This window comes from Haliaeetus albicilla, chromosome Z, assembly GCF_947461875.1.
Source record: "Haliaeetus albicilla chromosome Z, bHalAlb1.1, whole genome shotgun sequence".
NCBI classification, from domain to species: domain Eukaryota; kingdom Metazoa; phylum Chordata; class Aves; order Accipitriformes; family Accipitridae; genus Haliaeetus; species Haliaeetus albicilla.
The window spans coordinates 13,263,201-13,278,135 of record NC_091516.1 but is presented as its reverse complement, the minus strand read 5'-3'; the positions used below and the strand labels follow the sequence as shown (position 1 = coordinate 13,278,135).

At 34.8% G+C, this 14,935-nt stretch overlaps 1 protein-coding gene across 3 annotated transcripts in view; it reads right to left on the bottom strand.

Moving 5' to 3' along the window:
* The window catches only part of AP3B1 (adaptor related protein complex 3 subunit beta 1), a 165,201-nt gene that overhangs the window by 49,319 nt on the left and 100,947 nt on the right, over positions 1 to 14,935 (bottom strand). For 2 of the 3 annotated variants that reach the window (XM_069776334.1, XM_069776333.1), the window contains exons 21-22: positions 8,257 to 8,329; positions 7,315 to 7,421 (exon numbers count right to left, since the gene is read on the bottom strand). In XM_069776334.1, coding sequence (XP_069632435.1) covers positions 7,315 to 7,421; positions 8,257 to 8,329 — 180 coding nt within the window. Of the gene's footprint in view, positions 1 to 291; positions 1,890 to 7,314; positions 7,422 to 8,256; positions 8,330 to 14,935 lie in introns of those variants that run through there. The other variant, XM_069776335.1, reaches the window with a different exon arrangement.

Below are 14,935 nucleotides of genomic sequence, written 5' to 3'. Positions count from 1 at the left end.
TTTTCAGGAAGTTGATTTTTTCTAATTCTTATTATAATTGCATTGTTCTAATCCTGTATTATAAAGGCAGCTGCTTGCCTATCATTTGTACTTTCCTCGTTAATCCTGACTCAGAGAATTAACCTTTAATTACAGCCGTTAAAATTGAAATGAGCCTCTTGTCTGGCTGGGGCTGCCCCCTTCCAGTGCATGAGACTGATGAAAATTTTTAGGGTCAATGAATATGTCCCATGTCATGTCTGATAGATGCTAAAGATGTGAGGAGGTAAATGTTACCTTAGAAAGATGTGGTTGAAATTTTGAAGAGGTAGGTTTTATTGACAAAATAAAACAAAAATACAGCTTAGGTTACCTCTCTCTTCTGTCTGAGTTACATAGCATAACACACATACAGCCACACTCTGTTTTACATACATTATCACACTACATATTTAAAGAATAACTTATGGAATCATCATCATGCATTACACATGCTTGTTTTTAAACACCTAGCACCAACTCTGTTTACAGCAGTCCTATTTTAAGGATCATAATATATGTATTTTTCATGTTACAATGAAAAAGAAGCATTACTTTAAATTCTCTCATAGATCTAAGCATTTCATTCTCAAAAAAGTTGGATTAGTTTTATGAACAGTACTGACTTTTAACGGAAGGCAAAAAAAGATCAAGGGTCTCCTGACAGTAACTTATCTAAAGGAGTTTCTTTTTTGCAATAACACCCCCCGGCCCCCCATTTTAATTTCTATTTTATAAATAGGATTTTAATATTGTAATTGCAGTTTACTTTGCAATTTTAGCACTTTTATTTTTAAATGCAACATTTGAATATTGGTTTTTCACTCCAAGACAACAAAACAGCAAACCAGCATTGAATGAGGAGTGTTACTGTTAATCAAAGACCTGGTTACTCAGAATACAATTTAATTAATACACAAGTTGCTAATTATACATTATCTTTATCATTATTATACATTGTATATAATTTATAACATATGTATAATTTATACATTATCTATTAAAGCATAAATAAAAGACATAATCTGGAGAATATCTAGTACTAAACCACACAGTAATTGACTAAATCAATGAGATTATATATAGTAATAATACAATATACCTCTCAGACTGGTCATACTATTATTTGGGGCAGTGTCTTGTATTAGAAACTTGTTTCTGACTCAGAAGAAAGATCATGTTTGAACTTCCAAATTAAATTCTCTAATTTATTTAAAAGAAAAGAAGTTGAAGTTTTGTAATTCTTAAGTGTAGAGCTTGTTAAGTATTAATGCATTTAATAAACATAAGAAGGGTATTTTTAAGGCTTGAACACCAATAAACATCACAAATATTGATAAATGGATTTCTAATTAAAAACTAAAGGTGAAATGACACTTTAAAAAATAGTGTCATAGCAGGGATTCTTTTTTTTCAAGCTATAATTTTTAAAAGTATGTGGAAGCAATTTCTGAAAGAACATTAACACTTTCAAATATTTGATGTAACACATATACTATGTTACCAATTAAAGAACACCCTCTTACACAGCAAATTTATATAAACACAGAAAAATAAAACTAATTATGTAGGAGGTCTTTATTCCATTCCTTCTTCTGTCTTGACAATGGTTAATATCTGCTGATGAGCAGCTACATTCATTTGTAGATCTCCAAGTGCTTTCCCAAGGTGAGTAAGCATCATTATCCTCATTTTTCAGATGGAAAACTAAAAGATTAAGTTACTTCCTCCAGATCACACAGCCAGTAGTAAGCCAAAAATAGAATTCATTTTCCATATGTAACACCCAGTTCTGTATCCACTGGACCACGCCACCTTCCCACAAGCATCAGTCACACCTAATCAGCTGCATAGCTGAATTTTGGGTGGCACTAAAAGAAAGTTGCTTTTTAGCTCTTAAATTTAAGATCACGCTTTTTCACGTGCTTCATAGGTACAAACCTTCCCAGGCACCCTACTAACATATAATATTTGTAAAATGTGGTTACAATTAAGCCTTACGCTAGCTACAGATGTTGTAGAACACAGAGTAGGGGAAATTGGAGACAATGCAGACACTTTAAACTGTTCCACACGGAAAAAGCACTATCTTAAGAAATGAGGCTGTAGAGAAAACTACGCAGAACTCCAAAAACATCTCTCGTCAGTGTGCAAGTGTGGTCAAAAATGCAAACAAGTTATAAGCACGCACAGGGATAGGATACATGTAGACTACCTTGTGGCACACTTCCCCCTTCACCTCCACCTCAACAAACCTTCCCAATTTCAATCTATATAAAAAGGTGGGCTTCAGAAGAAGTATAGTGAAAACATTTAATGCATAGGAAAAAGCTCTCCTGTGATGAGACACCAAAAGGATAAGACATTCTTATAGAAAGCTGAAAAACAAGAGGGCAAATGGTAAACTATAAAAAATAATAAAATTATATCAAGGATACCATAAGCCTGTCTTATCCTAACACAAAACCACAAAAACATCTGATAGAAGAGATGTGGCTAACATTGAAAACCAATTTAAAAGAAACACCTTTGTCTGAGCAAAAAATTTTAGACCTAAGAGGGACTGGATATATTTACAGAAATATAAACCTAGTTATTTAAAAACCAATGGTAGCTGGTCAAAATCCTTCTGCGAACATGGGGCAGAAGAATACCAAGAACCTAGTCAAACCACCACACACAGACTGTTGCTATCACAAGTGATTGCACTACATCTCTTTGATAACATTTAACAAGTTAATGTTTCTTCTGATATAGCCATTCCTGAGGTAAGAACTCAGAGCTTATATGAATAAATATATCTAGTTATAGAATAATTACTGCTACCAAAGCTCTGAAAAAATAAAACTCATGAAGTTGAGTGCACACTGATAACTATTTGGAAGAACTACTATTCATTTCTCTACTGCAGGATTTTGCAAATTCTTAAGCACCTTATGATAACCTTTCCTGCAAGCTGCATACCAGACTAGAGCCATGATATAATCCATTATTGCAATCCTTGTGTTCCTGGCACTTCTAAGAAGAGATCCTTCACACAGGAAAAGAATATACTTCAGAGTCAGTCTTAACACTTGCTATAATGGAATCAGAAACAGCCTAAATGGACAAAGCAGCCTAGATGATAAGAAAGTTTTCCCCTGTAAAGACTATCTCAACAACTTAGAAATTAAAATACCATTTAAGGCGTTCTCCTATTCTGAAAGTATCTCTAGTTGAATATTGAGGGAGTTAATGTTTACTGTTTCTCAAGAAATTCTGTAAGTGTGCTCAATTTGAAATTAAATGTATTTATCACCCGGTTTGACAGGTCTGCAGCTGACCTTGACTTTTGTCAAAAGCTATTATTTCTGCTCTATGCATCACCACTCTAAAGAAGTTCTCAAAGCGAATCTCGGTCAAAAGTTCTGTAAGACATGAGACAGAAAACAAGATGATTTACTCCTCTTTTCCTAAACAGTTTCTGTGGAACTCTGAGTAGTAGGAAACAGTAAAAACATATCATTGGTAGAAACTACTATCAAGAGAATACACTGAACATGCCAAATAAAACCTTAGTAAGTGAAGTGGTACCACTTCTACAATTATACCATAATTCCATATGCATGATAATTAATGGCAACACTAATTGTTGCATCAAATATTTTTATAAGTACCTCCTCACTACAACAAGAGTTTTGCCCTCTTTTGCTACATGCTTTTATCATGAACTTCTCATATTCATGCTTGAATTTTCCCCCAAATTATCATCTGTTTGGGGCAGGGGAAACAATCTTGTCCCCTCAAGTCCTACTCAGCTCAGCCTATACTTCCACACACTTTCTGCCCCATCCAACTGCTGCTACCGTCAGAGCTTATATCCAGCTGACAATTCTCCCTTGCACTAACACTGTTCCAAATCATAACAAATTTCTTGCTACCAAAGCAGTATTTCCTTCTCACTAACGTTATTTTTAAAAGTATGTGCCAGTTTTACCAGTTAATTACTATATGTAGCATACTGAGGGCTCTACACATATAGGAGAGCAGTTGCTTGTACATTTTTACCATTTAAAATCCTAATGAGAAAAGAACAGGTGGTTTAGCTTTTTTTCTCATCAGCTGTGTGATAGGTAAGAACAGATGATCACTCCCCTCTGTGGCTTCTCTCCGATACCATAGTTCTCCTCTTCCTCCTCTCACCATTCCTGCTCAAAATATTATTTCCTGCAGCAGGTTAGAACCTTCCCTGTCCTTATGTCATTCACTGGTTGCAGTTCCCTCTTCTCTCACTTTACAACCCCCCTTCAGGGGACAACACCCATTTCCAGTGTTTTCAAATAACCACTTTACACTGACAGTTTGCAGCTTTCTCTTGCCTCCTATTTTTCATTGGCTGCGCACCTTCAAGTATCTTTCAAGCCTGCAAATGTATCCATCTAAAACCCAATCGACTCCAAATGCAGAGTTTCCCTGAGCACTTAGGTCTGACTTCTCTTGTATGCATACCCTGAAAAGCCCCAGAGTAGACTCTGGTGACCTCAGTTACCTGGTTCGTTTGAGCCACCTGAAGATGGACTACATGTACCAGGGCAGAAGCATGCACAAGGATTTACTATGTTTTGCATCCAGTTGGAAGAATGTTATCCATAAATTACCTGGGAATTTTGTTTTTCCTGGAACAAACTATAATATGCATGTGTGCGTTTATATGAGGGGGAAATGTGCTATATGTAAACATGAACGATAAAAATAAATGAGCCACAGGACAAGCATCAGGTTGTGCACTGCAGTTTCTATTCAAGGATATTTTGTTTTTTTAGGTTTAAAGAGACTCATACCATTACTGTAAAACCATTCTTGTATTTATGCTTTCTATAATGTTCAGCAGCTATGAATTTGGAGTTATACGTTTTCTAAAAGCTGTATCCAATTACAGTGCTGAATGATTTGAATAATAGACTGCCTGACATATTCCAAGATAAGTGGCTGCTACATTTCTTTGATATTAGGGTCATATACTGTACTTATCTATTTTTACTCCATGCTCTCCATTGCCTAGTAATAAATTAATTTCTCACTGTTAGTTTGGCATGTGCCCTACAGTTAAATTCATTTTCTCTCCCATTGAAGGAAGAAAAAGTTTTCTGAAGTATGACAACTATCCTCCTTATTTTTAGAATTAGTCATCACAGATTAAATTCAAAATACTATTTTAAGAGGGATATCCCCACATAAAGTTTTAAAAGCTGTTTTTGTATTTTCATTTTTAGAAAATTACCTGATGGTGCTGAACGTGTGACAATAGTTATTTAACTACTCGCATACAAGACTTTTTACAATATATGGATATAATTTGAAAGAACAGGTTTTAACCTTAGCATTTAATTTTTGTTGCTTGCTGGTGCACAAAACTCTAAGGACTCCAGGTAGATCTGCAATTATTATCAACGGCAATGAGAGTTGAGATTAGATCTGAAAACATAATACAGCCCAAAACACGTAATCACTATCCAGGCAGCAACAATTAGTTCTTACGTGATTTGGGTTGTTTCCAGAGCAGGGAGTATGGGAAATGTTCCACCTTCTTTGCTGGCTATATATTTTACCAGGAACTCAGTAGTAGCAAGAAAGAGGCATTTTGCAGAAGCAACCATTTCATGCAGAACTTCCTCCGCTGTTTAGCCTACACCTTCTAGCTGTTTCTATCTAACACCTCTATTTCATTGCAGCTACCTGCTTGAAGAAAGGGGAGAAGCAATTTAGCAAACAAACAGTGGCAATCATGAGGAAAGCAAGCATGAATGTGGGAGTGGAACATGTGTTCTTGTACTGTAGATGATGAAAAGACTAAAGACGTTGGCAAAAAGGGGGTGTTCTCAAGCATCTGACATTAGTGATTGCTATCTTTAACTTACCCTCAAAGATGATAATTCTGAAGTAAAGCAAAGACACCAGAATCATTCTTAAGCTAACCCAGAGCCAGGAAAACATTGTCTGTTTTTTGAGCTGTCAAAGCCATAAAGGATGGCAAAGAAGCAATTGTGGGATTGCAATCACAGGAACAACACCACAGTTGTAGTTAAACTCAGGCTTGCCACCTAATGCTGCATACTGCACTGCAAAATAACATGGAAGACAATTTCTGGCATTTTCAGACTGTGTGACGTGAACAACTACACATCACGTAAAGTGACTGCATGTCTACAGATTGTTACTGTTTTGCTTGAAATTTAAATTGCATCACAATTTTCTTAGATAAGGCTATCCAACACATTATCTGATAGTCTGCCCTTTCAACACCAAATTTTAAAGCCTGTAAACATGAAACTGATTCATTAGCTAAGATCTTTTATGTCTTGAGTAAAATAATTAATGCAGCTCCTTTATACTTTGCAAACATATGGCTCCCAAAGCCAGCACAAAGTACTCTACCTGCAATTATTAAAGTTGTGGTGTAGGTTCTATACACCAGCCTCATTAGAAACAAGGCTAGGCTAAAAAATGCCTGTGCCTCTGGTATTTTTTCTGGTCACTCCCATCCACTTTCACAACGATAAGTATCCTATGCTGTACTGCTGCAATTCCGTATTAAATCGCAAATTTAAATTGGACACACCAAATGACTAAAAAAAAAACCCAACCAAAAAAGAAGAACACAAACTACTATCCTTTCCCCCAACAAAGGAATGCCCACCCTTTACCTCCATGACTTTGCCAACCTTAATTATACCTATAGTTCTGAGATTCCCTAATGGAAAGTGCTACAAAACTGAAAGCGCTAACAGAATGAATCATGACACATACTGATACACCACTGATTGTAAATCTATACCCTTTTGATTTGCACCCAGGGGCTATGATTCGTATACTCATGAAAAATTACTTACAAGGAGCAAAATGTCATAATTGGAGGCATGTATGGTAAACAAACGGGCTGAGGATTAACAGGTATGTGATTTTCTTGTAGTTTATTTTTGATAGTGTAGCAACTAGATGATTTCAAAGATTTCTATAGTTTGGATACTTAATTTGTGAATTAAAGTTTCCCTGAGGCAGAAAAAAAGACAGATTGAAAGAGGTTAAAAAACCCTGAAAGCATCCTTCTCAGACATGCAATATTCATACTTTCTCCACATTTCAGAATGTAATTATTACAGATCAAAAAAAGCTGCAGACTGGCATATAAACCAGATTTTTATGCAAGACCTTTATAGGTGAAAGTACTTTAAAAAAATCACTTTAATGACTGCCTCAAAAACATATGAAATGCTTAAATTAAGACAACCCCACACACACTTTTTAAAGGCTACTTACATCAATGACTGAGGAGCTCGACAGACTTAATCCCTCTAGGTCTGCTGTTAAACTTGGGGACAAAACAGCTGCTGTAGGAACTGCCACAGGAGTTGTCACAGGACAGACTAGAATTAAAAAGGAAATAAATTCTTAAAAAATTTAAAACACTGGGAAGGACAATGACCTATTTACATTAAGTGTAAAAAAGTAATTATTTTATCCTTGTATATATGTTTCTTAATAGTAAAAGATTATCTTCTCAGACATATAGCCCCAATACTAAAAATAAACAATGAAAATATAAATAAAACTGATATATGTATAGACCACGTTATTTACATTAAAAATATTTTGTCCCCCTTCCCATTTTTTCCTCTATTTTATCCTTCAGTCTGATCCATATTATGCAACACATTTTCATTTACAAGTACTGTGCAAACTACATATTAATGCAATTCTAACATGTGTTGCACCTATAGAAGTAAACTTGAAGAACAGCACTACAAAGCATAGCCACAAACCAGTGCCAGCTCTGCCGTACCCTTCCAAGATTACATTTTAATCTGTTCTTCAAAATTGTGATTTTTAGTATCTTATTGTAATACAATTGGTTCATAGGTTGCACAGATGTTGTACAAGTTACATCCATTGGCACCTGAGAAAATAAGCCCACTTTAAGAGAAAACAAGTCCAGACATGAAAAAATTCTCAAAATGAATGTTTTACATACCAATACATTCTAAATTTCAAAACTATTTCTCAGTTCTAAAACAAACAAAATTATGTATTTTAATAATTATGCTTAAAAATAAGTTGATAGTCTAAGCAATTTTTTTGTTGTTGTCAGGAAGCTGGTACAATAAATGAGCAGAACCAATGTTTCAGACATTTAAAATTCATTGAATTAACTGAATTGAATTTATGCCATGGGAAAAACAAGGTTTTAATCAAGATACTTACAATCATCTAAATCTAAGAGAAAGACGTCTTGTTTACTTGGAGCTTTTCTATCTTGTACTGTTTTTTCTTCTTTCTGTCAAAATACATGAATATTTCATCTTTTACCATATCAGAAAAGTCTTTAATACTTTTATAAAGCAAAGTGGATTTTCTCTGCTGTAAAAGAAAAACGTACTCATTTTCAGGGCTCAGCATTCAGACAATTCACCTAGTGAGAAAGACTTCTTTGTACAGGTAAGCTGAACTTAAACTCCACATTTAAGTTACATTTACTCCTCTGAAGCCCATGTTTTCATTTAATATTAATAATAGTTGCTACTTTTGAAAACTTTTGGTGACAGATCAGACACTTCTGTTGAGACCATTAAAATAGATATAGAAGCTTTTTTTTTTTAATAGAAAAGACTTGGGTACTAACATTTCTGTTTCCATATGAAAAACAGGAAAAAATCCATTCAATAAGAAAGTAGTGTTATTTGCATTTATCTAGGAGTTTGTCATCATGCTATTCCTACCCACTCTTAAGCATCCTTTGTCTGGAATGGCTGAAGAACTCATCTGCCTCTGCTCTCTCTGGCTTACTCAATGGACAGATTTTGTCATTCTTTCAGAGAATTTGTCAACTGCCTTTAGACCTTAAGACATTGCTCACTACCCAAGGTATTGCAAGTAATTTAAACATAGTCTTTCCAGGAGTCACACTCCTGTGAACCTTCTAGTTTACCACTTTCCTCTTCAACAGCACGTGACAGCCAAATACATATATATATTATTCTTTTACCTTTTTAATTAATGAACAGGTTTAAATAAATCAGTAAAACTCCATATGCCCAACTGGGCTTCCATTTCTTGAGCATTTCTTGCAAGCTGTCACAGTCTCTTCAGGCATTCAGGATACAAATTCCTACAGGAGCTTGGAGTCCTTCCAGGAACTCAGCAGCTAGAATCACTTTCTTTGACTATCACCACAGAACAGAATGACCCCTCTTTTCTAAAGCTGCATTCCCTTTCTTCTAGTCTCTCCGCTTCATGGTCAGTTGCAAACTAACAATAATGCTGTGCCTATTTTTTTCCAATTTTGGGAGAAATTCCACGGTTCCCTCCAAAGAATGTGGAAGAAAGTAGATACGTTCTCACTATTTGAAGCTGTTGATGTTATGACTATCAGGCTTGACCTCAGCCAAAGTGACATTGTTCATCATTTTCTTCCAATAAACCCATGGGTCAAATAGACAGTAGTCACTATTGTGATCATTACAGATGTGCTTTAGATATTCTGGGAGGAAAAGAATCTTGTGGACAGAGAATGGAAGCCACTATTTTAAAAATTATTTTTAAATCAACATACTTCAATGGTTCTTATCACTATGGTAATTGAGTGTTCTACTATCACTGATTTATCTGAAACACAAAACTCCTATGGACAAAGGAAATGCTACAAAATATCTTTAAAATGGCGCTAATGTTATTTCATTCCTTGTATGTCTTGTCCAGAATTAAGTGAGAGACTCTGCTGCAGAACCCACTCTCTTGAGTTCCATTCTGGTCACAACTAACCAGACTTCATTTCTCTCTTTCAGTGTGATTATTGGCAAGCCATTAAGCTTCTTTTGGCTATTTTTTTTTTTTTAATCTGTGAAATAAGGGTAAATAGTATATTTCATAAGCTACAGGTTCTACTTGAATTACTCATCTATGAAGTGACAAAGAAACAATTTCATGAAAATTCTTTTAATGAATTCCAAGTCTCTTTATAGCACCATTTAGTGAATATTTAGCCCTGAATCAGGGGTTTAGCTGTTATCTGCATCACTTTTACTATAAACTATGTATCACAACTTTTTTGCTAAACTACAAACTGTTCGGACATCAGAACATACTAACAGAGAACACGGTTAAAAAATGCAAATACATTTAAAAAAAATATAAATCTCAACTTTCAAACTCTTTCACTCCATATCCCCACTTATTCGTAAGATACAGCTCTATTTTCAACTATGATTAAGGTTCAAAGGTTATTTTTAGCTAGAGTTCTATATTTGCTAATTATTCCAGTAGAGATGGGATTTCTCCATTCCCTTTTATTATGCAGCCAATTAAAGTCTATAAAAAGTGGCTCACCCACATGAGAGGCTATAGCACAAGGATAAGAATTTTGAATATGCTTCAGTTCTGCCAATGGCAGCATTGGTTAAGTCAAGATGTTTAAAAAAATTAGGAATCACAGCCAAGAAATCCTCTTACTGTTAATCTGTTTACTGAAGACAATTAAGATAGGACAGCCTATGTCACAAATAACGCCAATAGTATGCCTCAGTTTGTTTTTTCTGTTATTTATTTTGCCAGTCTAAAGTAGTTACTAAGTACCTATCACAAAGCTTGATATGTAATTTATAAGATAGAATGTATTTTTGCACTGATATTATTTTGAATCTACTACCTAATTCATCTTTAAAAATGGGGGAAAAAAATCCTTCAAGATAATTTATTTCCTATACTTTAAAATAAAATAAAATGGTCCTAATTTAAGGCAAAAGTACAGAATCATTACATCAAGGCAATGCATGGTAAGAAAAAATTCTACTGCACACTTCATCAGAATACTGTACTTAAGTACATCAGTTTACTGAAAAAAAACCCAACTGAAACCAAAAAATCAAAACCCATAACATACACACAACCCCCCCCCCCAACCCTAACACCTGGGAGACGTGAAATCAGAAGCTAACTAAATCAAGATAAAGCTAATGTTAAAGTATGATCAGATCTGATTTTCTACTTCAGTCAAGTGTGTCAAGCTTAAGTAAATACTCAGCTACTTGTATGTGCGTGTATGCATGCTATATATACACATAAACACACAAATATTTTCATACTTCTATGTATATTTCTCTATATAGGCATATATATCAATTGTGTGCAATTCTGGATGAAACACCAAAGAAATCTATTTACATGGGTCTTGCCTATTACAAACATAGTTATTTTTTAATTTGGTTTTTCCAAAAAAAGAAAATTGATTGGCTTTCTAGGAATAATAAATAGCCAATGACTGCAACAAACACTACCAACAGATATTTCTATTGAATGAAAAAAGCTTTGCATTCCAAATCAAGACAAAAAAAAAAAAAGGCTCTGACATGTCTAGCATTTCCTTGTAACATAATTTTTCATCTTTTTTCTTAAAACTAAGTCTACAATATAACCCAAACAGTTTTCTACCAAGAGAGACCACTACGGGAAAAGCAGAATACTAAACAAAGAAGTTAAGCTATATTCCATCAAACATTTCTCCATTTGCAATTCATCTTGGTAATAGAGATAGAACCTGGTAAATGCATATAGGACTTGAAGCAGGAGATTTCTCTTGCTCAATGCATAATTCATGTGCTCCGCCTGCAAAGTGTGTAAAATGAGAATTTCACACCGCAGCATGAGCCATGGAGCTGCAGAGAAAAGGCAGATGAAATCATATTTTGCTGTGCGAATTTTATTTCTTATCCTCCCAATATTTATACAAAACCATCATTGACAATCCAAATGCATTGACAGATCACCCACTGTTTCCATTGTGTTAGCACTTGAAAAGAGATCAGGCAGAAAGATAGACAATTTGTTTTTGTATATTTTTTAAATAGTGGATCAGGTTTTTAACAGCTGAGTGACTGTATTATACTTGTATAAGGAGCTCAACAGTAGCTGATTTTAAAATCCCACTGTAGACACCTTCTTATACATGCATCATCCTCAAATCTGCATTTTAGCTATATAGTATTTATGTTTACAGTATAACATGTATCTGAACACCTCAAACTATCCATATTTCAAAATGATATAAAACACTGCAGTACAAGAGAGTGACTTTTCTATTCACTGCAGCTCAATTACAGTGAGTACAACAGCTTTTTCAAAATGATTCTTCAAGAGAAAAAATATGAAAGCATTAATAATATATTCAGGAAAAATAATCTGAAGTTTTTGTAACCTATTTTAATGCTAGTAAATGCATGGACGTATGCACAAATTAAGCCCCCATATGAGTGTAATCAAACCATTTTTATTATGAAAATTCTGCTGAACAAGGTAATGGCACCCAACAAATCATAGAGAATGGTAAACACCACCCAAAACATCAGCTATGTAACATAGTTCATAATGTGTGGCAAACTGAGAAACTACAGAAGTAGAGCCTACTAACTACTCCTCTTATCAATATGTATTGCAGAAAATCTTTTCAGTTTTATTTAAAAGGAAATCCTAATGAATCATCTCCCCATATACACTGACCAAATTAAGAACACCCTGGAGCAGAATAATATAAGAAATGGCTTTTCCAGTAAAGATCTATCAGAAGAAAAACATGCATTTCTGAGAGCCTGGCTGAAATGGCCTGCTTCCTGGGTGGCCTTACAAAAAGTCAGGAAGGAAGCAGAAAAACTCCAAGATTTTCCTGGAAATAAAATAAACATGGGTGGTTCTTGTAAAATGTACCTCGACACAAGGGGTCTATACAAGACTTTATCTGTAAAGTTCTTGAAAGTTTGTTAAGAATTGGTTTTCTTTCCAGCTTGGAAGGTCTTTATCAGCTATCTTCACCTATCATCACAGGGCTTAAAACATGTCTCTCTCCAAAAAGATCTATAAAGCTAGTTAGCATAAAATACATTATCCTCACTCCCTGCCCCCCCCCCCCCCCCCCCCAATTATGCTTCTGTATATAACCAAGTATCAGAAATACCTCAAGTATAAATGCAGGCATCCAGTATGGCTTAAATGGAAACTAACTTCATGGTCCTAGAGATTAATATAGTACACTGGAACAGTCCTCTATGTTCAGCAGTGTTAAATTAACTTCCCCCCTGACACCTTCATATATGACCACTGCTGTTTAGTGTTCCATCAGCCATAGCTTATTGCCCTTACATTAAAGGTGCTAATTTCTTAGTGAAAAAGAATTTAAGGAACTTAGACATTTAGCTTTTGCCTAGTGAGCTCTACGCTATGTTTTCAATAATCCCCTTGCTTCTTTTTTTGCTGCTATGCACATAAACCCATTGCTATTTGTTTTAATATTTTTTGTGATGTTTAAAAGCTTTGCAATTTTTCACTTCTACCCTTTGACTCTGATCGAGTCTTCTGTCAATTGCTTATAAATACTTTTTGTTCCTAACACAGTTCTTCTTAGGCTCTTCTTACTCAAGTAAGACTTCAGGACTACTGCAATGTTCCTTCTCTTCTCTTAAAAACCAAGGGCTTGACAATTTTCCATTGACTTCAACAAAACAATCCCAAGCTTCTTGGACATTCCGGTTCTTATATTATTCAGTATATTTGGCTTCACACATTCTTGACTGTCATTTTAAAATAGAAAAAGCTGCTTTATGCTAGTAGTCCTTACATACCTGTGAAAGAACCAGAACAGTTTACGTAACTGTAGTGAAAGAAACCGTGAACAATGGCACCGATATCCTGAGAAAAATGGACAAATGCAGCAGAGAGAAGACACTATTGTTTGAATATGGTTTTGCAGTGGCTGCTCAGAACTAAGCAGGTAAGAGTACCTATTACTTTCTGGTGAAAAAATACCGTGCCAATATGAGAAGCTGCAAACTGTTAGATTTAATTCATGTCCCATCTAGTGTCAATGGAGTTTATTCTGAGATGATTTAGGTTACATTTGTTGTCCTACCATTTTTTTGCAAGATCCAGTTTGGCTTCTCTACTAGAAAAAACTGTGACACAGATGTGCTACCCAGTGTGGTATTTGGGCAGGAAACAATGATCAAACCCTGGAAACACACCTCCATTTCTCAAATGCTACAGTCTCATTTCATCTTTTGTTCTACTTGGTAGAAGGGAATAGACTAGAAGTCAAGGTTACAACTCAGAGTTCCTAGGTGGACCTATAAAGTTACAAAATGAAGACGATGTACAACATAAGTTAAAGATTTAAAGAAATAGAGAGCCTTACCTCCACAATTAAAGGAAACACACACTGAAACAGCTTACAAAAGTTACAGTCTTCCCTGTTAACTGTTCAAAACACACCTGTCCACCAGCTTCTACAATTGCATCAAATGCAACAAACAATGTCTGGTTTGACTGTTCAGCAATCTATACAGGAGTCCTGACCAAAATGTCTGGGCTTAATTTAAAATGCATCAGAGCATCACTTAATTTTCAAAAACACATATCAGTATTAAAATGGAAACCTCTGAACTACAATTCTACCCTTCAATTTTTTAATAAAGTATATAGGAAGAAATGCACAGGAACTATTTGATAAGAGAAAAATAACTTTCAGAAATTCTTTTACTCTTCTACCTTAACAGATTTAGCAAAAAGTTCCTCATCTATTTGGTTTTTTTTTAAATGAAAGGCAGGTAAACAGAAACCAATTCATGGTATTAGCTTTAGCTCTATAATGCTAGCTTGAGTATAATGAATTTTTAACCTCTTTTTATTCACCAAGGTAAGCAATTAAAACTTAGCTGACACATGAATGGCTCTGTTGAACACTTTTGCATCTTTACACATTTCTGAATCCAATTTAGAAAAGATGTATTTGAAAGTTTGCTACTTCATAAATGTTGTAAGCAAGCTAATACAATTTGAAGTAGTGGAACCCTTTATAAGCTTTATTCCTATCAAACACAGAGGGCAATAAAAAGTTGATTAC